The sequence below is a fragment of the Microplitis demolitor genome, chromosome 2 (assembly GCF_026212275.2).
Source record: "Microplitis demolitor isolate Queensland-Clemson2020A chromosome 2, iyMicDemo2.1a, whole genome shotgun sequence".
NCBI classification, from domain to species: Eukaryota; Metazoa; Arthropoda; class Insecta; order Hymenoptera; family Braconidae; genus Microplitis; species Microplitis demolitor.
Window position 1 is genome coordinate 7,800,025 of NC_068546.1, and position 26,997 is coordinate 7,827,021.

General features: G+C 29.7%; 1 protein-coding gene across 1 annotated transcript; it reads right to left on the reverse strand.

Moving 5' to 3' along the window:
- Positions 1-2,255: 2,255 nt before the first annotated feature.
- On the reverse strand, positions 2,256-26,997 carry LOC128669017 (uncharacterized). The gene is made up of 2 exons (XM_053743107.1): positions 26,789-26,997; positions 2,256-2,867 (listed from the first exon to the last, which is right to left on the reverse strand). The coding sequence occupies exons 1-2, from the start codon at positions 26,810-26,812 to the stop codon at positions 2,553-2,555; spliced, it is 339 nt and encodes a 112-aa protein (XP_053599082.1). The 5' UTR covers positions 26,813-26,997; the 3' UTR covers positions 2,256-2,552.

Consider the following 26,997-nt stretch of genomic DNA (forward strand, 5'->3'; position numbering starts at 1 on the left):
CCGATTCCCGGGAAAAATAATTTTATATATTATTGAATGGTAAAATATTAAAAAATCAAATATATTAAAATCTACGTTGAATCTATATCAACAATTAGATTTCATGTCATGAAGTAATATAGGATATACTATATTACCACCAAAAAAGGCACTTGTTACTTTGTCAAAGAGCAGAGGAGTGCTCGTGTTAGAATTGCTTTCAAATCTGGAATATAATACGTCTGAACTACGTTTCTTACAAGGGACACTTCACAAGAGGTAGGCGCTATCTAGTGGCGAGCACCGAACTACTCTCACTGCTATTGCCTAGGACTAGTGGATTTCCTCTCCTCTACATATATCTTCTCTCCTAAGAAATTTTTCTCTTGGTTCAAGCAACTTTTTTTTCTATTAGTTGGAGCATACGAAAATCCTTGCGTTAAACACCCCCATGAAAAAAGTTTATTTAAAAAATATAAGTTAAAATACAAAAAATATATTTTAGAATTTATAAAAAATCAATCAGAAAACTATTTTTTTAAGAGCTTGACATTGAAATGAAAATAATGTGATGGAATCGGTGTGCGGACCAGTTTTCGTTTTATACTATGTGTTCGTTTGCTTATTTCTACTGTTCTTAATTTCTTATAAACTAGTGTGTCTTATTCTAATTCTCTTATAACTAGTTACTTATATTACTAGGATTTCTCTTATTACTATTAATTTTCTTATGACTATTATAACTAGTATTGTTTCTTATATCTATGACTATACTAAACTTAACTACAACTATTGTATCTAAATTACTCTATTTCTTATTATTGTGACTTAATTGCTATTGTGATTATTACTACTTATTACTATGTGTGATTTATAACTAGTACTAAACTTAAAACTATGGTGCTTATTCTACTTAAAAACTATTTTTTTTATTAACTATGATTAGATAACTACGTTACTTAATCACTACATGTTTATATTGTGATTACAACTATTACTTAATTCTTATTTATCTCTATTAATTACTACTGTGCAACCTCGTGCTTGAAACCGCTTCAGTAATTAATTCTTTTGTGATATTAAACTAAACCGCTTATAACGGTGACCTTTGGCTACTTCGTGTCCAGTAGCCACGAACCACAGCTAAATAATTTCCCGATTAAATAATTGATTATTAATTATAAATATAAATTATAATTATTATATCGCTGGTTCTGAAATGCGGGAAATAGATCTCAGAGATGGGTCGACTCGTCTTGACCGGACACGCGGCTGAAATTTAACTTATTCTAAAGACACTGGTGATGAAAGTAATTTTTAGGCTTAATTCAATTATTATATACGTTCAATTTTATTTAACCAGATCCCCAAATATGTACAAAATTCCCCTTTATATAAAATAAATTCTTTTCAATAAATAATTAAATAAATGAATGTGCATTTACGATAAATGAATTTGTTTAACACGCAGTTATTTAATAGATACGGGAAAATAAAATCAATAATTATTTATACTGGATCGCGTTGAAGAGAGATAAAATATAGTAATTTTATTATAAGTCTTATCTGGATTTTATTGTCGAACGTACTGCAGGTATCGGCCGTCGCTGCATATTGGACCTTCTCTTCCGAATCCTGGGCTGTTGATGTAGGATTTGATGCTGGACACTCACAAATCACTTAGATAATGAACTTAACGTAAATTTGGTTTTATAAACCAGTTTATAGCAAAAGAACAAATATATTTTAGAATTTTAAGTTGAAATTTTACTACAATGAGCGAATCGAGTAACTGGTAAACGAGGCTATGTGTATCAGTGCTTCGACTTGAGTGTCCATGCCGTTTCAACTCCCTTAGGTCCCAACCTCTGATGACCCCTACCTAATTATGCGCAAAGGACCAATTTACAGTCACCTGCTGCGCGAGATCATCCCCTGTGGTCTAGCACCTAACTCAGCCGAACTCAGCAATCGGGCTGTAACGAGAGGGAGAGAGAAAGACCAAAACCAACAAGGACAGCGAGAGAGCCACACTCTCACGTCGTACCAACGCTGCCCGGTTATACTCCCCGTCGCCAGACTTGAGATTGGGGCTCGGAAGCTGAAAAGACTAAATAATGTTTACAGGTGGTCAGATTCGAAAGAAACTAGTTTATTAAAAAAATATAAGTGGACAACAAATTTATAAATTTTTCCTCTCGTCTACTCTTCATCAAGCAGAGTGGGCACAGCAGGGTCTATGACCACCTTTTCATCAATGACAAGAGTATCGGGGTCATCTGAAGACTCCTCGGGCTGCTCGTCGACCTCCATGTCAACCAAGGCAAGTGGATCCTCCTCGTGGTCCAATTTGGGGGAAGTAATTTCCTGCATTGGTTCAATATAAACCACCTCCGGAACAGCTACGGGTGCCACCAATTTTTCAACCTCTGGATCAACTTCATCTGGAGCTTGCAATAGGTCCCAGCGGGTCTGGTTCAGAGCTTTAGTGACAGCTGTTGATGAACTTGGGCGAGCAGGAGGGGTGTAACCTGGCTCGACGAACCTAGCCACCGAGGGGCGACCAGTCTGCTCTACAGCTCGGGACAATGAGCAATGTTTTGCCCAACGCATCGGGCTGCCTGTCGGGGTTTCTTCGCGACCACAAGATGACACGGCAACAACTCCTTTGCTGAAGTGGCCGGAACGACTGGAGCAGGTGGCGGCGGAAGATCTGGCCTAGGCGTGCGAAGACGAGATGGCGGGGCTGGTAACCCCATGCGGGCAAGTTGAGCCAGATAAGCGTTCTTGCGCTCCCGGCGCATCCAAGTGCGGCAATGAGTCTCGTCGCGAAATCTCCCCGGCTCCTGAGCCATGCGTTCGCGAACTCGGCGGTCTCGCTCTTCTCTCTGAAACAATATTAAACAATTTTTGATAACCGAGGGCTGCGCCTGGGCAATTTTAAATCCGGAACATAGTGATTGCCCAAAATTTTACCAGCCTCTGATTTTAACTCAACGACCAAAGGACTAATGATTTTGTTAACAATGGCTGGTCCTAAGAATTTACTAGCCAAACTAGACGAATATTGGTCGGCTTTCTTACTCAATTTTCGATTTGGGTAATATACTGGATCAGCCACTTGCAGTTTGGGTGGCTCTTTAAGTCCCTTATCGTGATATACGGCTTGTTTTTCACTTTCTTTTCTCATTACTTCTTCAATTTTATGCCGTAATTGATCAAGGCGATTAACCCGAGTACGCCACGCAGTATCATCGAGGTCCAAGTCATCTATTTCGAGTCCAGTAATTTTACCCAACAGCCGTGGTTCTTTGCCATGAACCAAGTAGTATGGCGACATGTGCAGTGAGGCATGATAACTACTATTATAAGCAAATTGGAATTCGCCTAAGTGCTCATCCCACGACGTCTGGTCTTTCGAAATAAATGCTCGAATCATTGGTTTAAGAGTACGGTTAATTCTTTCAACCGGGTCACTCTGAGGATGCGCGATCGCGGTTGGTACTGACTTTACTCCCGTTTCTTTTAAGTAATCTTTAATCTCTTGATTAATAAATTCTTTGCCGTTATCTGTGATTAAAAACAGAGGGTATCCCCAGCGTGAGAAAACACGACGTAAACTCTTTTTAACATTTAATCCCGTCTGCTTACGAAGTCTAAAGACCTCAATGAAGCGCGTGTATAGGTCTTGTACAATTAAAACGTATTGATAACCGGCTTTAGATAGCGGAAATGGGCCAGTCACATCGGCCGCGACTATGGCCCAGGGTTCGATAGGTTGTCGCGTGCGCATCGGCGCTTGAGACGAGGTCTGTTTATATTTGACCTTTTTACAAGTTTCACAGTTCTCAACATACTCGCCGACATCGCGATACATACCAGGCCAGTAGTAGCGTGTGCGTATCCGATGATACATCTTATCACGACCCAAATGACCCGCATCCGGTACATCGTGGTTTTCTTTTAAAATATCGGGGATCTCATTCTCAGTTAAAACCAGTTTCCATGCGTCTTGATCGTCAATATATTCTTTTAAGTAATCGGGCTTATAATACTCTAATTTATCCTCGCTATTTATTCGCCAATCAACAAAATTTTCCGGATATGTTCTAACGTTAGCTTTCTTTATATCGTACCACGAGCGAACTTGAATATGTACGAAATCTACGGCTTTAGTTTTAATTTCATCGAGGACTTCGGACCACTTTACAGGCTCCTGGTCCTCGTATAAGCGCGATAAGGCATCCGGGCCTTCATTTTCGGTTCCACGACGATGTTCGATAGTAATTTGGTGGGCCACGAGTTCCATGGCCCAGCGGGCAAGCCTACCGTTCGGATTCTTTAAAGTATGGAGCCATTTTAATGAAGCGTGATCGGTAACCACAACAAATGGAAACCCTTCAAGATAACATCTTAATTTTCTTACGGCCCATACAACCGCCAAACACTCTTTCTCGGTCGTAGTATATCGTGTTTCGGCACCTCGTAACGGTCTACTTAAGCATATTATAAGGAACTCTTTTCCAGTACGTGGTTCTTTTTGAACCAAGAATGCGCCTAACCCTGTATCACTCGCGTCAGTATATAGATAGTACGGAAGATCTGGCTGTGGTACAGCCAAAGGCTTAGCGTTGACCAGAGCTTGTTTAAGATCCTGGAAAGCCTTCTCTTCCTCATCTCTCCATTTCCATTCAGTATTAACGCTACACTATTTATTCAGAGGTCCTTGGACCTTCGCGACATTTTGTAAACGCCTATGGTACCAGTTTACAAGCCCGCAGAAACTGCGTACTTGCTTACGAGACGTTGGACGAGGGAAATTCGCGATGGGTGCTATTTTCTCAGGGTCAGGTCGTAGACCCTCGCTATCTACAATGAAGCCAAGAAATTTTACCTCAGATCGCGCGAATTTGCATTTACTTGGATTAATTAATAATCCAGTCTCACGAAAGATTTCAAAAACAAGAGATAAAATGGCTTTATGCTCATCGTAATTCTCACTTATAATTACCCAATCGTCCAGGTACGCAAAGACTTTTTCAGTCCAAGAACTCGGTAGGTTTCTCTTATGTATTCGCTCGATAAACCTCTTGCGAAGCTTATCCATGGCCTTTTGAAACGTTGATGGTGCTCCTGCGAGACCATAAGGCATGCGAACCCATTCAAATTGCCCCCTACCTTCGACAGAGAAGGCAGTGTAAGGAATGGACTCTGGTGCCATTAAAACCTGATGGAACGCTTCCTTGAGATCCATGGTGGTAATATACTTCGCGTTATGAAGAGCACTTAAAATACGTAGCATATTAGGAAGGGGGTGCGCAGGTAAAATAGTATATTTGTTGATTGGTCGATAGTCGACGCAAAAACGCCAACCACCCGAGGCTTTGGTCACCATTACCGGAGAACACGACAAGAAACTGTTACTAGGCCTAATATAGCCTTTCTCGAGCAGTTCGTCTATTTGTTTATTTAATTCCGCCGCAATAACAGGACTACGCCGATACGGACGGATTTGAATAGGTTTAATTTCCGGTTGTAAGACGATCGTATGCTGCACGAGGTCAGTTAGACCTTGGTTCGGTAACTCCGCGAATTTAGACATTTCCGATTCTAAAAATACATCAAAATCTTTTTGTTGATCCGAAGTCAACGTTTGACAACTAGTTCGTTTATCGCGACAATTTATTAATTCAAATGGATGATTTTCGTTAGTGTCTTTGAAATGCCAAGTTTTCGTAGCGCAATCGATGAATATCCCAAACTGAAGAGCAAAGTCCATACCTAGGACTACTGAATAGCTCAGGTCCTCGAGGACACTCAAATACTGTTCTCCTGCTATTGTACCGATTTGAATGATGAATGGAGCTCCCCCAATAGTTTTACATTGGGTATGATTCGCGAGAAGAACTCCCCGACGGTTCGTATCATCCTGTTGTAATTGACCAGAGCTAAGCTCACGTATTTGGTCATACACTCGCCGATTGATGTAGGACCTCTCACTTCCCGTATCAATAATACCGTTCACTTGCACCCCGAATATCCAGATGGACACCGGTATACGAGCTGTAATTGTTGGTGGAACAGGACCAGTACCCGTATAAAATTTGGTCCGAGATGCAATACGATTGGCGATACGTGAGGGTAATATTTTATCTCGGAGTATCTCAGGAAGATACGACGCGCGCGAAGGCGAAGCACACGGTGGTGGAGAGCTATGACTAAGAGCTGGACCTTCAGGTTCTAATCCTGGGTCCAATTCATCCTCCCACTCTTCTTCAGTCTCTTCGTCACTCTCAAGTGGCTCCAGACCACATAAATATGGCATACCGGGGACGTCTACGGAACTTGGTTCTTCCGATTCGTCTGAACCAATTGACACAATAAAATCGCTAGCCTCTAAAGTCTCTAAGATTTTCGGATGTATTTCGTTCGGATCATTTTCGACCGAAAGAACAGAACGATCAAGACCGGCACAAATTTCCTCAAATAAATTATTAGACATTGGTAAATTAACCATGGGCTGTGCTTCTTCCCTCAAGCCTTCCCAGTGATTAATTTCGTCGGAATTTAAAATGGATGGATTAATTTTGTCATTTTTTAAAATAGATAAATTATTATTAAAAACAGATAAGTCATTATTTAAAACCAATAAATTATTAAGATTAGATGAGTCATTATTTAAAACAGATAAATTATTAAATATAGATAAACCGTTCACATTATCATATAAATCGCAAAACTGCGCGAATGGATTTTCTTCAATATCCAGATTTTCCAAATTATTACTATTTTCATCGATAGCATCATACCAAATTTCATCTTGAAAATTATTTTTATCCATAACTGGACTGCATAGGTTAAGTAAATTGACCTCAGTCTCAAATTTATTATCATTATTATTTAAAACGGAGCTAGTCGAATTTAACGCCTGATTTTCTAATATAACATCACCTATTAGTTCACCACTGGTTAAAGCAATCGGACCGACAGTACTCTCTAAGACGCCGTCTAGTCTTGTTATTAAATTCCTACCTACTACCTCTTTAAATTTAAATTCTTCTACTGGACCGACAGTACTCTCTAAGACGCCGTCTGGACCTGTTATCAACTTTTTACTAATTAGATTTTCTTTTACCGGACCGACAGTACTCTCTAAGACGCCGTCTGGTTCCGAACTTAAATCTATTAAATTTTCAACATTAATATCTATAACTGGATCGACAGTACGCTCTAAGCGGCCGTCTGGTTCCGAGTTATTATTTGTTACATTAATTACTTTAATTCTTTTAAATTTATTTGGTTTATTCAACCAGGCTTCATGTGAACTATTACGACTAGGGCTCCGATTTCCCCATATTATTTGTTTAAGAGACCTTCTACGTTTCACGCCCTTTCTCCTCGGGGAATAGGAGGGCGAAGCTAGTTTTTTGAACGATCAGTGTGACTAGCGTTGATAACACTGGTCGGTTGAGCTTCGACGCAATTAGCATGGTTGTTTAAATTATTTAAATTATCATAATTATTATTAACATTATTATTATTACGAACAAAACGATTAGAACGGTTTCCACGATTATTACGGTTGTCATTTCTTTTAAAATTATTTACAGTTGAGTTCGGGTTTCCCCCATTAAAATTATTTGCATTTGGTTGCCCATGATTCAGGTTATAACTATAACCATTATTATTAGAATTATTATTATTCGAATTAATATTTGGTTGAACGGGAATGTTTGGCGGACGTAAATTTGAATTACCCGTAAATCCGGACCTAAATGAATCGGTATTTAATTTAAAACAATTTTGTCTTACGTGTCCTATTTTAAAACAATAATTACATACATCAACTCTGTTATTTATACACTGTTCAAACAGATGACCATTTTGCCCGCAGTTAAAACAAAAGTAATGGTCGGAATTTCGACCAGCAGTTACCTCACTAAATGTACGCGATATGGCATTCGAGTTGCCATTATTATTCGCGTTGTAGGAATAACGTACTCGATTCTTTGGAGATTTATTTGATGAAAAATTATTTTGAGGAGTTTGGACAGTAGCTGTCGATGCACAAACAATTAATTTGCCGTCATCACCCTCTCTAATTTCCTCGATAACGAGTGGTTGTTTATCATTCATCATCTCAACCAAAATTGGAGTACGCGGGAACGAATGCACTGCTGAGAATCGCGATTTTTCTTTTGTCTTAGCGTGCGACCTATCGGATGGCTCGGACGCGCGTTTGTTTTCCTCTAGTAGCACGGTGGCCTCATGTAATACCGATAAGAGGTCATCATAAGTGTTCACTGACCTAGAGAATACTAAGGTGGAAAGATTTCTAGGCAAGTGATTACGGATGCACGTAACCTGTTCCGACTCAGGAGGTGGGTTACGCATCTCACTATATTTTTGTTGAATTCTAAACGTGAAATCTATTGACGGTTCATCGGATTCTGGTCTTAATTGACCAATTTCCATCAATACCTGAGTGTCCGTTTTTTGTGAGCCAAATGCTCTTAAAAATTCCCGTTTAAAATGGTCATAGTCAGACCAATGTCTGCTGTACACGTCATACCACTTAGTAACTTTCCCAGTAAAAATATATCCAAGAATTTTTACGTAATCCGTTATGAGCCAACCCTCGCGAAACGCCATGGCTTCAAATGAAGCCAAGAAACTATTGGCTGATAAATCGCCTTGCGGAAAACGTACTGGCCACGCTCTGACAATTTCTCTTATATCGCGCCATTTACGTAGCGAAACCGCCGCAGCATTAGGTATCAATAAATTATTCGCCCTAGGTTGGTCATAGTATTCTTGATGTCTTTCTTGACCATTATTAATTCGATAACCAGCGTAATTTCCATCAAAATTATTATTATTATTGCCAGCAAATAAATTATCCCGTAATATTTGAAAATTATTGTCATAATTATTTATTGGTGGATTATTACTTAAATTATTATTTTGAATTACGCTAGGATTAATAATGGAGTAATTATTACCATTATTGTTTAAATTATTATTTAAATTATTATTATAATTATTATTACTGAGACCGGCCGTATTGTTGTGAACATTATTTATTCCACTGGTACTTGATTGTATATTCTCCGGGAGGGCTGAGGTCGTAGCAGCCCTATTATCGTGAATCAAGTGACCTGTACTACACTCCCCGTCGCCAAAACTGTGAGTTACCTCGCGAACAGTTTGTGTAATTGACTGTACAGGCACTTGCTGATTGTTTACCCGTTGCGTGCTCATAGCTATGGTCAAATTTTGTAAACAATTCAAAATTTAAGCCAGGGCAGTTTGAGTTGCCGCTTGATCAGCCTGTGCGGAAACTGGAACGGTGCCAGAAAGAGAAGCGGATCCCGCATTAGGCTGAATTTGTTGAGAAAGTACCGGTGGGGGGTTTTCTATGAATACTTCATCCATAGACGCCCGTAAATTATTATTAATATTTGTCAAATTTAAATTTAATTGTTCATTTGTATTAACGGCATGTGGGTCGCTCGTTTGAATTGACCCAGACGAAGTTGTAACAGTAATAGGTGTGGTAATGACGGTACTGGGTCGAGTCACGGTAGTGGTTGGTATAGTGGTGGTCACTGTCGTGACCATAGACGTGGTAGTTGCTACCATATTCCCAAGCTACGCCTTACTGGCGGTCTAACCTGCTGTGGGGTGTCTGCAGTCACGGTCAAATTAGGTAAACCGGGTAACGGAGTAGGATTTGACATCGTCGAGCTCGCTGACGAAACCGTAGTGCTTGACGTTATCGTATATGTAGTCGAGGGTGGTGAATGCACTACCCTGTTTTGATTCCTACCGTTAGAGGAACTAATTCCTTCGAAAATTATCTCTTCACTTTGCCGCCTACCCGATTGTTGGACCGAACGCTTTGAGTTTTGACGCGTCGCTGGTCGAGTATTACTCATAATACGATTATTGGGCCTTAATTTTGATTTATATTAGCTGGTAAGACAAGCAGCTTACGAGCCCCAATAATACTTAAATATAAAATTTAATTACCGGTAGTAAATCCAAATAAGTTAAAATATTTCTTTTGTCACTTATTAAAATTAAAATTTATTTACTTGTTACCAGATTAAGAATTTATTTCAATTACTAGGTGATGACAGTTATGGCTCAGTAATCCCTAACAATGACAGTTTTTGTAAATTAAATTAAATTTATTCTAAATTAACTATAATGGTTTAAGTAATAAACCACAAGTCTATTGAATTTTGATTTTGTTTAAAATTAATACAAAAGGAATTCTTGTCAATGGCTAAAATTTTAAGCCACAGATTTTATTTTATTTAATAACTGATAATTTTAAATTTTTCGACGCTTAAAACTTCAAGCCCTGAATTCTATTTTGAATGATAAAGATTTTAGCTATTTATTTTAATTTATTTAATTGAAAGATTTACCCAGACTTAAGTCTAGTGAGTAATTTATTTTAAAATTTGAATATGATATTATTTTTATCAACGATTTTATTGCAATGACTCATTCACTTAGTGAATTTTACTTAAAACCTATTTTAATAATTCAAACGGCGGTTTATTTTAAACCAAAGTAATTAAAATTATTTGTCTTTGTTTTATTAAAAATTTAACTTGTGATTTTACTAATGAATTTTCTTTTACGATTTTAATTCAATTAATTTTATTATAACAAAAATTTACTGTCACTGTTAGTCTTGAAAGTGTATAAATTTTATTTACTAATTTATTTTATTTTACTTAGTTTATTTTAATTTCTTTCCCAGAGAAAATTTACAAAGAAACAAACCAGTGATTTTATTGTGTTTATTTCTCTAAGCTTAGTGTCGTACCTATTGTATATACTATGAGTAACGCGTGCAACCAACGCGTAAGACGATGACCTTGTCTTGGTCTTCACAAGACCACCGGAATTTATGGATTTTTTCACTACCACGATTTCAATTTTAATTTTATTTTTCACTTGATATTTTATATCTTAAAATTTTAGTATTTTTACTCGCTATTTAGCCAGTTAATATTTAAAACAAATTATTATAATTTTTATAAATTTAGTTTAAATGATTTTGGGCAACCAATATATATATGTATATGTGACGTCACGACGTCGTATTCTTACTGTCAATCAACTTATTAAAAAATCATACATGTTATGCCATCTGGTTATGCATGAATAAATTAATTTACAAATGACTTCCAGCCATTATTTCGGCTGATGATTTTTAAATTTGAATTTAAATTCAAATTATTTTTATTTTATGTAAAGTTATTATTGAATGATTATGAATAAATGAAAAAGTAAAAAAATAAATGTTGTTTATAAATTTGAATATAAATTCAAATTTTTATATTTATAAATAATGAAATTAATGTTGAATAAAAGAAATATTGAAATTATAAAAAAATAAAATAATAAAGAGAAATAATGAAATGATTTAATAAATATGAAATATGAAATAAATGATAAAAGAAATAATGAAATGAATTAATGAAACTATATGAATGAATAAATAATGATAATAAATAATTAAAAAATGAAATGAATTATGAAATATGAAAAGAATATTATTGTAAAGTATGAAATAAAATTCAAAAATGATAAAATATTGATAGAAAAATTATAAATAGAAAAAAATAATTATTAATAAACAACGTTATTAATAATTAAACGAAATAAAATATAAAATGTTTAAATAATAAAATGAATTTATTGCAATAAAGAAAAAAAAAAAATAAGAATCAATATATATTGATTTATGAATTCGACTCCAATGCTTTATGCGTTGTTGCTAACTGCATTGGAAGTCATGAAAAATATATATACATAAATAATTATTATAAAAAAATATTGATTCAATTATAGCCAATAAAATAATTGGTATAATTAAATAATTATTAGAAGGGATGTTACTACCTGGTAACAGCTCTTCTGGAAATCGAAAAAGATTTCAGTTTCCTAAGTGAGCTCATTCGTCATTGACGAAATTTTAATTATTTAAAGGCAAGGTCCTTAATTTTATTAAATCATTGTAATATGATTTAAATATTTATAAACTGAATTATAAAAATATAACCAGAATATTTTTAAATAATTATTGAATTATTAAAAGTAATAATTCATTTTAATAAAAAAAAAAATAAATGTGATAAATTTTCCATCAATTATCAAGTTCAAGTCGAATTATTTAAATATAATTCATTCAATAAATAAAATTCAATATTGATAAAATTTCATCAATTATCAAGAGTTAAGAAGGAAGAATAACAAATTAAAAAAAAAAAAAATCAAATAAATAATTATTGATAACAATAATAATCATCAAATAAATCAAGGTAACAATTTAATTGAATAAATATTTAAATATCAAATTTAAACAATAATTGATTGATTTTAAATAAATTAAATAACAAGTGAAATCAAGAGTTAAACCATTTTATAAAAGTGTAAAATTGTAAATTGCATTTAATTGTCTAATGTAAACTAAATTTTGTTTGTAATAATTTTTAAATAATTGTTTTGATTTAAATAAATTTGGAAGTTGTTTTAATTTTGCTTATATTATTTTACTTAATTAATTAAATTTTATTTTACTTAATTTTTATTATTTTAATTTATCTCTTAGACAACAAAACATTTTTATTTTTATTTTCTTTTAATTTTAAATAAACAGTCATCCTTATAGCTCCGTCCCAGTTATTTCGCTAGGCGAAGGCTAAACAGTAGCGCTACTCTTAATATGTGTTATTTTGACGTAACATATATTAAAAATTTTTGGGGGCTCGTCCGGGATACATAAGGATGCTGTTCATTTTTTTTATTAAAATAATACATTCAACATCAACAATGATTAAAGTAATTAGTTTATAAAAAGGAAAAGAAAATATTTAAAAAAAAAATATAAATTAAATTTAAAATCTATTTGAATTAAATAAATAATTGAAATAACTTCATTCAAAGAAAAATGATTCTCTATGTCCGATAGAATAGTTACTCGGAAATTTGCAAAAGAAAATAATATAGATATCAATCTGGATCCTCCGGAAGAAAATCCAGGTTCATCCACTGAAAAGCAAAGAAATCCTTATCGACCTAGTGGAAGACGTTCACTGAAAGATACCTTGATTCCATTTAGTTATTCAAATTTTGTTCAAAATAATAATTTACATAGTACTAACCAACTAACTAATGAAAGTATTGAAGAAAATCTTAATCAAAAGAATTCTGAATCTAATCATTATTCTAATATTGAAAATGTTACTGAACCACTTGAAAAATTAACCTTAAATCCAATGGAAAATGACGAAGTAAATATACATAATAACATAACAAATAATTCTGCACAACATTCTACAGCTGATTCTACAAATAATAATCGACACAATGCACCGTTAAATGATGAACAAGTTTTAAATAACGATAATAATAACGATAATAACAACAATAATAATAACAATAATAATAACAATAACAATAATAACAATAATAATCAAATCAATAACGAACAACCAATAAGAATGGCTCTTTCAGCAAATCAATTTATTTCTTTACATGACGCGTTAGAATTTGTACCCGAATATGACGGTGAAAATATGACACTTACAGAATTTATTTGCGCTTGTAATGAAGCTTTTGGTTCTTTACCAAGAGATGCTCAACCTAATTTGGTTAAATTATTGCGAAAAAAATTAAGAGGTGATTTAAGGAAATCTATAAACTGTACAACAATAAATACAAAACAAGAATTTTATGACTTCTTAAGGGGAAAAGCAGCCCCAAATAAAACAGAAATGCAATTATTGGGTGAATTAGGTCGCGTTTTTCAAAAAGACAGGGAATCTGTTTTAAAATATTCTAATCGAATTTGTGATATTGCAACACAATTAGTTGAAATACACAAAAGAACACATACACAAGCAGAAAATAATGCTTATGCAATACAAGTAGAACAAAGAGTAGTAGAAAGTTTTTTAAATGGTCTTAATCCTGAAATTGAAAGTAAAATACGAAATTTAAATAATAATTTTCAAGGGACACTCGATGAAGCTATTAAAATTGAGCAAAAAATTAAATTGAGAAAGGAATTAAGTGAATTTGAAAATATAAAACGAAAAGGCAACGAAAAACCCGTGTTCCTTTGCGATGAAGTTAAACGCGAACACAATAATTCTCAAAAATCACATCAATCTAATTACCAACAAAAACAAGATTTTCACACTCAAAATAAACAATTTGACAATAATAAAAATTTTAATCAACAATTAAATTTAAGACAAACTGTTATTTGTCAATTTTGCGATAAACCAGGTCATACTGCTGATAAATGTTTTAAATTATTAAATTCTAGAGAAAGATGTCAAATTTGTAATAGATCTGGCCACAATGCTAAAGTTTGTAGATTCAAACATGAATTTTTAAATGACAATTCTAAAAATTTTAATAAATGTTTAACTTGTGGTAGTCATGAACATTCAAGTAATAATTGTCCTAAACAAATTATTAGTTGTGATTATTGTAAAAAAATGGGTCACAGAATTAGAGATTGTTGGAAGAAAATAAATGATGAAGAAAAACAATTAAAAGAAAATCATCCTTCAACCTCTAATTCACATTTTGGTATTTTTAATAGAATTCCAATCAAAACTATTTCTGATAAAAAAGAAACTCGCGTTGAACAAATTAATTTAAATAAAAATAGTAAAAGTCCAACAATTTTATTAGGATATAGCGTAAATCCTAATGTTGGACACATTTCTGTAATGTTAGACACAGGTAGTGGTCCTAATATTTTAAAAGAAAGTTTTTGTCCAAAAGAAGCAATTTTAGATAAAACTAAAACTATTAAATTACTTGGAATTAACGAAATTCCAGTCGAAGCATTAGGAGAAGTTGAATTAGATTTTCTTGATTTAGAAATTAAATTTTTAATAGTTCCTGACGATTTTCCAATCGAGCAATCGGGAATATTGGGTTCGAATTTTTTTGACGAAGCGAAAGTACAAATTTGCTATAAAGATCGCGTTATAAAAATAAATAATAAACAATATTTTTTCTATGATACTGATGAATCAATAAATCTATCATTTAAATGTGAAAAATTAGTGCAAAATAATAAAATAAATTATCAAGATAAAATTTATCCTGTCACTACTGAAAAAAATTTAAAAGAAGAAAATAAAATAAAGAAGGAAGAAATAAAAGAAGACAAAAATGAAACGAAGAAAGAAGAAAATAAAATGAAGAAAGAAGAAATGAAAAAAGAAGGAAATGAAATAAAGAAAGAAGAAAAAGAAATGAACAAAGGAAAAATAGAAACTGATGAAGAAACAGATGAAGAAATAATAATGAAAATCAAAAAAGAAGACGAATCTGATTTTGATGAAGATATGCATCAAATAATGGCTATGGGATTTCAAAATTTTAATATTTATGGAAGTGATACCGACTACGATTCAGACGATGAAGCGGAAGACGAAACCAAAGAAGATAATAAAACAAAGATAAAAATAAATGGAGAAACTACTAAAATTTTTAACAAAAATAAAAAAGATAATAATCAACCCGAAAATGAGGAAAATTTAAAAGAAAAATCTGAAAATATCAACACAATCAAACAAAAAAACAATCAAGGAAATAATTCAAAGGAAAATTCCAATTACAATATTGAGAATAAAGATTACAATTTGCATGAGTCAATCAATAAATTCAATAAAGAAATTATATATGCCCAGCGAGTATTAGTTATCAACAATGTCCATGAGAACGAAGAAAAGAATCAAGAGGATGTCACAGGACACTTTTCACATGATATTGATGCAATAAATAAAAGTAAATCACGTTTTGAAAAAATAAAAGAGGTGTTAAATATTAAACATTTAAATAAAATTGAGAAAGAATCTCTTTACGATTTAATAAAAGATAATACTGAAAGGTTTCACCTTCCAGGTGAATATTTACCTGCAACAGATAGAGTTGAACACGAAATTTTAACTACAGATGAAAGACCTGTTAATATTAAGAATTATAGAATTCCTTATGCTTTAAAGGAGGAAATCAATCGACAAATTAAAGAGTTATTGGAAAATAATATTATTATGGAATCAAGGTCACCATACAACAGCCCAGTCTGGATAGTTCCAAAGAAACCGGACTCTGAAGGAAGGAAACAATGGAGAATGGTAATCGATTATCGAGCGTTAAATGAGAAGACGATTAAAAATGCATATCCACTACCAAATATAACTGATATTATTGATAGTTTGGGTGGAGTTGAATATTATTCTGTACTAGATTTATCATCGGGTTTTCATCAAATTAAAATGAAGGAAAAAGATCGACATAAAACTGCTTTTTCAACTATTTTAGGTCATTTTGAATTTTTAAGATTGGTTTTCGGCCTAGCAAACGGTCCGGCAACATTTCAAGCATTAATGGAGGATATTTTTTCCGGATTAATCGGTGTTATACTATATGTTTTTATGGATGATATAATTTTATTTTCAAGAACTTTACAGGAACACATTGAAAGATTAAAAATTGTTTTCCAGAGATTAAAAGAAGCAAATTTAAAATTAAAACCAGATAAATGCAAGTTTCTCAAACGAGAAGTTTGTTATTTAGGTCATTTAATTAGCAAAAATTCTATCAGACCTGATCCAAGTAAAATTGAAGCTGCAAAGAAATATCCAGTTCCTACTACTCAGAAAAAAGTTCGTCAATTTTTGGGTTTTACCAATTATTATAGAAGATTTATTAAAGATTTTGCAAAAATAGCTAAGCCATTGACAAAATTACTTCAAAAAGATGTCAAGTTTTTATGGAATCAAGAAACTCAAGAAGCTTTTGAAATATTAAAAAATAAATTATGTGAACCACCTGTATTAAATACACCTGACTTTACAATGCCATTTATTATTACTACTGATGCATCAGGTTATGCAATTGGAGCAGTTTTATCACAAGGACAAACCGGGGAAGACACTGCATGTGCATACGCTTCAAGAGTATTGAGGGACGCTGAAATAAGATATGAAACATATGAAAAAGAAGCATTAGCTTTTGTTTTTGGTGTAAAAACATTTAGACCATATGTTTATGGTAAAGAATTTATTCTAGTTACAGATCATAAACCATTAGTTTGGTTTCAAAGAGAAAAAGATGTGAATCGGAGAGTTTTAAAATGGAGATTAAAATTAGGAGAATACAATTTTAAAGTTATTTACAAACCAGGTAAAACAAATTATGTTGCGGATGCTTTATCAAGAAATCCAATCAAAACAGAAGAATTTGAACAAATCAAAGTAACAACAAGAGCTGCAGCAAAGAAACAAGAATTAAATTCAAGATCACAATCAACAACCAAAACAACTGACGAAATTAATAAAAATAAAAATTTAATAAAGAACAAACAAATAATACAAAAGAAAGTAAGTAATAAAACCAACGATTCAACGGACGAAGAAATTGAAAATCAACCAAAAACTATTAAACGCAAGGAAAAAGTGAAACAAATTCAAGAAAGAAAAGAAACAAAAAATCAAGATTTAAATCAAGAAAATGTGAGTAGTTCTTTAAGTTCAGACGAAAATATTGAAAATATAATAAACGAACAAAACAATAATAAAAAAGATTCATCAGATCATAGTGATTCAGATATAAAAGAAAATTTAGAAACGGGAAATATTCGTAATATAGTTGATATTAAAGATTATTTTCATTTCAGAAAAGATAATTTAGCATATTTTATCAGCACCAATGGTGAACCATGCGATAATGGCGCAATTAAATTAAAAGAATTAAATAAATTACCAACATTTAAAAATTTAGAGCTAGGAAAAGTAGTTGAAAAGAAAATTAAAAATAAATATTATTTTGCTTTACCTATTCGTGAAAAAGAAAAAGAATCAATTGCAATATTAATTGAAAATTTAAAAGTAATTTTTGAAAATTTAAAAGAAATTTTAGAAAAATTTAAATTAAAAACAGTAAGTTTCACAAAAAGTGAAAATATAGAAAATTTACCGTGGAATAATATCATAACAGAATTAAAAAATGTTTTTGACGGAACTGATATTAAAATTATGATTTGTTTGGGTACAATTATTTACGTTCCTAATGAAAAAAGAGATGAAATTTTTTATGAAATGCATAAATCACCAATTGGAGGTCATAAAGGGGTTACTAAAACTTATCAAAGAATTAAAAAAGACTATTATTGGGAAAATTTGAAAAATGATATTCAACGAAAAATTCAACAATGTTTAGATTGTCAATTAAAAAAATTAGTTCGTGTAAAACATAGAGAACCTATGATTATTACCGATACTCCAGCCACGTGTTTCTGGAAAATTTCTATGGATATTGTCGGGGCAAAACAAAAAACTAAAAGGGGAAATGAGTATATTTTAACTATTCAAGATTTATTTTCTAAATTTTGTATTGCAGAAGCATTACCTAACACTTTAGCTACAACAATTTCAACTGTTTTTGTTAAAAGATTTATTTGTTATTTTGGTCCACCAAAAATTATTCTAACAGACCAAGGTCGTAACTTTTTAAGTGCTATTTTAAAATGCGTAGCAAAACGTTTCGGTATTAAAAAACTTAAAACTACAGCTTATCATCCTCAATCTAACGGTTCATTAGAACGATCGCATCACACATTAAACGAATACCTTAAACATTACTCATCCATTGATGAAGAGTGGGACGAATGGATTGAGTTAGCAACATTTTCATATAATACAAGTTATCATGAAGCAATAAAAAATACACCTTATGCTATTGTCTTCGGACAACAGTCTAGATTACCTTCAAGCGAACCAATAAGAGAATGTGAACAATTACCTACAATGCAAGGTTATTTAATTGATTTAATCACAAGATTACATGGGATAAGATTATTAGCTTATCAAAATTTAGTTGACGCTAAATACAAATCAAAAAAATATTACGATAAACATTGTAATCCACAAAATTTAAAAGTAGGTCAATATGTATTTTTACAAAGTGGACCAAATCCAGGTAAAACAAAAGATCAATACTCTGGACCACACAAAATTCTTGAAATTTTGGGTAAAGGAAATGTTAAAATTCAAACAGAAAAAAGAATTTAAATAGTTCACATGAATCGATTGAGATATTCATTCATAAATCCAGAAATTACACCAATAAAAAAAACACGAAAACAAAAGAAAAATAGCGATGAAGAAAATTCTAATTAATTTATGTTTACAGATGATTATCAAAATCACTTTTGCGATTTATTTTATTTTATTATGGTCATCATCAGTAAATGGAATAATTGGGTATGATTGCGGAAGATTTTCATCAAATTCAACTACAATTTCAATTACAGAGGTGGAAGATTGTGATATTCATCCTAAAGAAATAAATACAACAGAACCATTTATTCAATTATTACAATTAAAAGAATATTCTTTGACAAAAGTTATTCAATGTAAAATCGAAGTAGATCGAAATATTTATTATTGCGGGGCTTATTCTCATATGTCAGTCGTACATAGTGGACATATGGAATATATTGAAGAAATTTCAAAAGAAAGATGTTTAGATATTCATAAATCGGGTTCATATAGATTCGGTACGTTATTTATAACTGGTTTAAAAATTAATAGTACAACTACGCGTGGTGCAACACTCGCAGGATCAATCGGTAATGATGGGACGTGTAAAGGGGGAAGTTATTCAGATTTTTATGGAAGTTGGAGTAGTATTGTCGCTCAAGGGGTTTTAAAAATAACAATACAAGAATATTTCGCGGAAGTTAAATATGAGAATGATAAAGTTTATTTAAAATCAGGTTTAACGTGTACTTTATCTGATTTATCTTGTTTAGATTTAGAAGGAGGTTATACTTTTTGGGACTATATTCCATCACATAAATGTGATTTTCAAAATTTTGGGGTTTTATATACGGGTAAAGTAAATAAAACATCTGAAAAAAATTCAGATAAGCATGAAATTGTTTATTCTTTAGAATCAAATGGAATAACATTTGCATTAACCACCACAAATATTGAAATTATTTGTGGCTATAAAATAATCAGAACTGAACATCCAAAATTATTTATCTTTGAAACATCAAAGAATGATTTAATGTTAAGTAATAAAATATCAATAGAAAATTTAGATTTATTTGCATATATTAATTCTAAGTTTGTATACGTAGAAAAATTTATACAAAAACAAATTAAACAATTATATTATGATGTATTAATTCATCGTTGTATGTTAGAACGTAATACTTTAAAAAATTTGTTATCAATTGCGTCAAGTAAACCAGACGAGTTTGCTTACAATTATATGAAAGGACCAGGTTATATAGCTATAATGTCAGGTGAATCGATAAATGTTGTTAAGTGCATACCTGTTGAAGTATCAGTTTACCCAAGAAGTGAGTGTTATAACGAATTACCAGTGAAAAGAGCAAAGGACAGTTACTTTTTAACTCCAAAGACAAGAATTTTAGTAAGAAAAGGAACTCAGATTGATTGCAATCCACTTTTTCCACCTTTATTTTTAATAGATGGATCATGGTATAAATTTACACCTAATCCAGTTGAAGTTTTACCACCAAATAAAATTCAACCATTAACTAAACCAACATGGAAATATACTTCTCCAAAATTCTTAGCTACAAGCGGAATTTATTCTGAACAAGATCTCGACAAATTAAGACATAGAATTATGTCTCCAGTGGAAAAACCAGCAATTTTAAGTTATATTGCTAGAGGAATGGATGGTTTGCATTTTGCAAATCAAGGTGAATCAATATTAAATTTATTTGATACTAATGCTTTACAAAAATTAGCTGATTCAGCATGGGAAAAAAACATGGGGAAAATTTGTAGTTTTTGGATCTGCAAGTGCAGGAATATTTAGTATAATTATGATTATAAGACTAGTAAAATTTTCATTTGACACATTACTTCATGCTTTTCAAATTCGAAAATCTTATGGATGTTCTTTTTATATGTGTCTATCATTTTGGGATGCTTGTACTAATTTTATTTTAATAAGAGCACAAGAAAATAACATAAATAATATTCATAAAAGTATTAATAATAATAATACAAATTCAAGCAACGACGAAAATGTTGAATTGGTTATAATTCAACAACCAACACAAAATCAAGAAATTCAAATAATAAATGAAAATACTGAACCATCAGCCCCATCAGCAGATGAAAAAATTTATCCAATTTTACCAGCAAGTCAAGAAGAAAATAATGGAGCAAGAATTATTCAAAAAACAACCAGCATGTTCCGTTTATCCTAATTTCAATTATAAAATTACTAACAACTTACAACTAACAAATTTCAAAATTTTAATATTTTTTTTTATATATATAATTTTAGTAATGATACTTAAATTAAAAGTATTATTACAGATGAAAATTCCTGCCGGAATACTCAAGCAGATGAAAGAAGATGAAGAATTAGATGCATTATATGGAATTCCACATACAAGAATTCCTGGAAGAAATTTAAAATTTTATGCAAGTTTGATAACATCATATTGTACCATGCCAAGGGAAATAGTAAAAGAATTTTATCATAATGACTTTGATAACGCATCTATGTGCGAAAACTGTTTAAAAAACTGTCCGATGATTTTTATGAAAAGATTTAAATATTGCAATCAAAACTGGCATCGTTTATATTCGTATAAAATTTTGGGAGATTGTATTAAGTGTGGTGAAGTGTTAATAAATCAAAAACCGGGATACATTTGTGAAGATTGTGCAAATAATTGGGTAAACTATCGTGACATTTTAGAAAATAAATATTTTATTGATATTTATGTGTAATTTAGCCTGTAAAAAAAAAAAAAAAAAAAAAATAAATAAATATCATTGTTATCAATATTATTAATAAATAAGTATATATATATAACAGAAATAAAAAAAAAAAGAGAGAGAGAAAAATATAAAAATAAATAAAAAAAAAAAAAAAAATAATAATAATAATAGGAAAAATAATAATTAATTATTGATATGAAAATATATAATACTAAACTTTTATTAATATTTTAATTAAATAAAAAAAAAATTAATTAAAATAACATAAAAATACATATGAAATTAAATATCATGAATTTTATAAGTAATTCTTAATAAAAAGTATATATATATTTATTTATCGATTACTTTCAAAGTAGCTTTCTGTAATTTAATAAATAATCGATACATTATCATCTTTGCGCTGGTAATGTTCTCAGCGCGGGAGGGTAGCGACGCGCGCAGTCGTCGCGAAATTTAAATTTTTACATATATCCATATATATATATTTTATACATATATATATATTCATACATATTCTTTATACAAATCATATGCAATATATATATATATACATATTCAATATATTAAATCAATTAAAAACTCACGAAAAAGTGTATATGAATAATCAATCATTATAAATGATAAGAATAGAAATAGAATATAAAATAAAAAAAAAAGGAAAAAAAAAGAAAAAAAAATATATATATATATTTTATATCAATATACACATATAAAAATATATTATTATTATTAAAAATATTTTATTAAATATTATTTTAATATTTTATGCATGTAGAATTTTATGTCATTGGAATGCATGCTAAAACCAATGCATAAGTCGCGTTATCGCGAAAGGGACTCATATGACACCCCTTCCGCATATGAATTCTTTTTAAAAAAATTTTTGAGTAGGGATGTTACCAAGTGGTAACAGCCTAAGTTAATTGCAAAAGATACGTCATTTAATATCTAACAGTCAGAGCAAATACGCGCATAGTTATTATTAAAATATATATTTAAAAAAAAAAATAATATACACAAAAATTACAAAAAAAAAATAAATAATAATAATAATAAATAAAAAAATAATAACAATAATAATAAATAACCGCACAAAAATTTTTTTTTAAAAACAAATAAATAAGTCTATAAAAAGGAAAACAAAAAAAAAAAAAAGGTAATAATAATTATATTTAAGTATAATAAAATAAAAAAAAAAAAAAAAAAAAAAAAAAAGGGGGTTTCATTGTTGTCTCTAATGAGTAATTTTATATTCGTTTATTTTTTGTTTTTTTTTTAAAAATCAAGAAATAATGGCAGCAAATCGAAGAAATGGACTTAATTACGTCAAATTGGACAAAATCAGAAGCATTGATCCCGATGAGGTTCCAATGATATTTCAAGATATTGCAAGATTTGTGTGTGTTAAGAAAGAAAATGGTGTGAACCGTGTTCTGGTTAAAAATAAGGGGGAAATTAATGAAGAAAAAATTTGCGTCGCGTGTTTTGTGGACTTGGTGGTTAACGATGAATTTCAAGAATTTAACCAATACGAGGGAATCGTGAAATTCCATAAAATAAGTTTAGATGAAAAACTAAATTGTAACCACTGTGGGGAAGTTTTGCTTGAAGCTCAGCCAGCAAAAAATTGCGATCTTTGCAAGCAATTGTTCTTATGGAAAGAAGAAGAATTGTTTAACAAAGTATTTTTGTATGTTGATGAACCATGGGGTGAAAATAATTAAATAAAATTTTTTTTTTAAGTTATTTTTTTTAAAAAAAAAAATGAAGAAATGAATCAATCATTTCGTAAAATTTGTTTTATTATTATTTTAATATCTTATATATTACTTCATTATAAATATTTTAATTTAAGTATTTACATTAATCTTTCTTATATTCAAAAAAAAAAAAAAAAAAAAAAAAAAATGTAATAACAAAAATATATTTTATGTAAAAAAAAAAAAAAAAAAAGGAAATATGTTAAACAATACAATAATTTTATGTAAAAATAATAAAATAACGACAGATAAAAAATTTTTAAAAAAAAAAAAAAAAAAAAAAAAGAAACCTATTCTCATTCAAAAAAAAAAAAAAAAAAAGAAGAAAAAACAATATTAAAAAAAAAAAAAAAAAAACAACAATTAAATCTATTTCAGTTCTGATTATTTATGCAAGAGAGAGTAAGTATAATACAATTTAAAAAAAAAATAATAATAATAATAATTTTGTTTTTATAAAAAAATTGATAAGTAACTAATAAAAATCAAATTAAAAAAATAATAATAAGAAAAATTATAAAATTACGAAAAAGTAAGTATAAATTTAATTAAATTAAAGAAAAATATATATATCCTTTATTATAAAAATAATTTTTTTTAATTATTAAAAAAAAAAAAAAAAAAAAAAAGAGACATGCTAAATAAAAAAAAAAAATAAACAAATAATAGACGTGAACTATGAGATATACAATTTTTATTCAAAAATAATAAATAAATATTCAAAAATAATAGCAATAATAATAAAATAATATGCTTATATTTTAATTATGAATTAACAATAATTAAAAAATATACATATACATATATACAATTTTTTTTTTTTTTTTAAAATTTGTCATATATTGAAATATATGACAAATGACTAACAGTGGGGGTGTGACGTCACGACGTCGTATTTTTACTGTCAATCAACTTATTAAAAAATCATACATGTTATGCCATCTGGTTATGCATGAATAAATTAATTTACAAATGACTTCCAGCCATTATTTCGGCTGATGATTTTTAAATTTGAATTTAAATTCAAATTATTTTTATTTTATGTAAAGTTATTATTGAATGATTATGAATAAATGAAAAAGTAAAAAAATAAATGTTGTTTATAAATTTGAATATAAATTCAAATTTTTATATTTATAAATAATGAAATTAATGTTGAATAAAAGAAATATTGAAATTATAAAAAAATAAAATAATAAAGAGAAATAATGAAATGATTTAATAAATATGAAATATGAAATAAATGATAAAAGAAATAATGAAATGAATTAATGAAACTATATGAATGAATAAATAATGATAATAAATAATTAAAAAATGAAATGAATTATGAAATATGAAAAGAATATTATTGTAAAGTATGAAATAAAATTCAAAAATGATAAAATATTGATAGAAAAATTATAAATAGAAAAAAATAATTATTAATAAACAACGTTATTAATAATTAAACGAAATAAAATATAAAATGTTTAAATAATAAAATGAATTTATTGCAATAAAGAAAAAAAAAAAATAAGAATCAATATATATTGATTTATGAATTCGACTCCAATGCTTTATGCGTTGTTGCTAACTGCATTGGAAGTCATGAAAAATATATATACATAAATAATTATTATAAAAAAATATTGATTCAATTATAGCCAATAAAATAATTGGTATAATTAAATAATTATTAGAAGGGATGTTACTACCTGGTAACAGCTCTTCTGGAAATCGAAAAAGATTTCAGTTTCCTAAGTGAGCTCATTCGTCATTGACGAAATTTTAATTATTTAAAGGCAAGGTCCTTAATTTTATTAAATCATTGTAATATGATTTAAATATTTATAAACTGAATTATAAAAATATAACCAGAATATTTTTAAATAATTATTGAATTATTAAAAGTAATAATTCATTTTAATAAAAAAAAAAATAAATGTGATAAATTTTCCATCAATTATCAAGTTCAAGTCGAATTATTTAAATATAATTCATTCAATAAATAAAATTCAATATTGATAAAATTTCATCAATTATCAAGAGTTAAGAAGGAAGAATAACAAATTAAAAAAAAAAAAAATCAAATAAATAATTATTGATAACAATAATAATCATCAAATAAATCAAGGTAACAATTTAATTGAATAAATATTTAAATATCAAATTTAAACAATAATTGATTGATTTTAAATAAATTAAATAACAAGTGAAATCAAGAGTTAAACCATTTTATAAAAGTGTAAAATTGTAAATTGCATTTAATTGTCTAATGTAAACTAAATTTTGTTTGTAATAATTTTTAAATAATTGTTTTGATTTAAATAAATTTGGAAGTTGTTTTAATTTTGCTTATATTATTTTACTTAATTAATTAAATTTTATTTTACTTAATTTTTATTATTTTAATTTATCTCTTAGACAACAAAACATTTTTATTTTTATTTTCTTTTAATTTTAAATAAACAGTCATCCTTATAGCTCCGTCCCAGTTATTTCGCTAGGCGAAGGCTAAACAGTAGCGCTACTCTTAATATGTGTTATTTTGACGTAACATATATATATATAATTTAGCACAGTATCAATTCAATTTACGATTTATAATACCAGTATTTCTCTCTTCAACGGTAAAATATTTAATTAATTTAATTTTTCAAAATTTTCCAAATTTAATTTTTCTTTATCACCAGGTCTAGAATTTTCCAAAACGAGGAACACGAGTTGGGTGCCAAATATAACGGTGACCTTTGGCTACTTCGTGTCCAGTAGCCACGAACCACAGCTAAATAATTTCCCGATTAAATAATTGATTATTAATTATAAATATAAATTATAATTATTATATCGCTGGTTCTGAAATGCGGGAAATAGATCTCAGAGATGGGTCGACTCGTCTTGACCGGACACGCGGCTGAAATTTAACTTATTCTAAAGACACTGGTGATGAAAGTAATTTTTAGGCTTAATTCAATTATTATATACGTTCAATTTTATTTAACCAGATCCCCAAATATGTACAAAATTCCCCTTTATATAAAATAAATTCTTTTCAATAAATAATTAAATAAATGAATGTGCATTTACGATAAATGAATTTGTTTAACACGCAGTTATTTAATAGATACGGGAAAATAAAATCAATAATTATTTATACTGGATCGCGTTGAAGAGAGATAAAATATAGTAATTTTATTATAAGTCTTATCTGGATTTTATTGTCGAACGTACTGCAGGTATCGGCCGTCGCTGCATATTGGACCTTCTCTTCCGAATCCTGGGCTGTTGATGTAAGATTTGATGCTGGACACTCACAAATCACTTAGATAATGAACTTAACGTAAATTTGGTTTTATAAACCAGTTTATAGCAAAAGAACAAATATATTTTAGAATTTTAAGTAGAAATTTTACTACAATGAGCGAATCGAGTAACTGGTA

What these genes read in the sequence shown, in the direction of transcription:
- LOC128669017 (XM_053743107.1), bottom strand. Translation starts at nt 26,812, where the DNA reads ATGCAGCGACGGCCGATACCTGCA. An exon ending in AGCGACGGCCGATACCTGCA is followed by an intron (nt 2,868 to 26,788) that starts GTACGTTCGACA and finishes ATATTGTTTCAG; the next exon opens with AGAGAAGAGCGAGACCGCCG.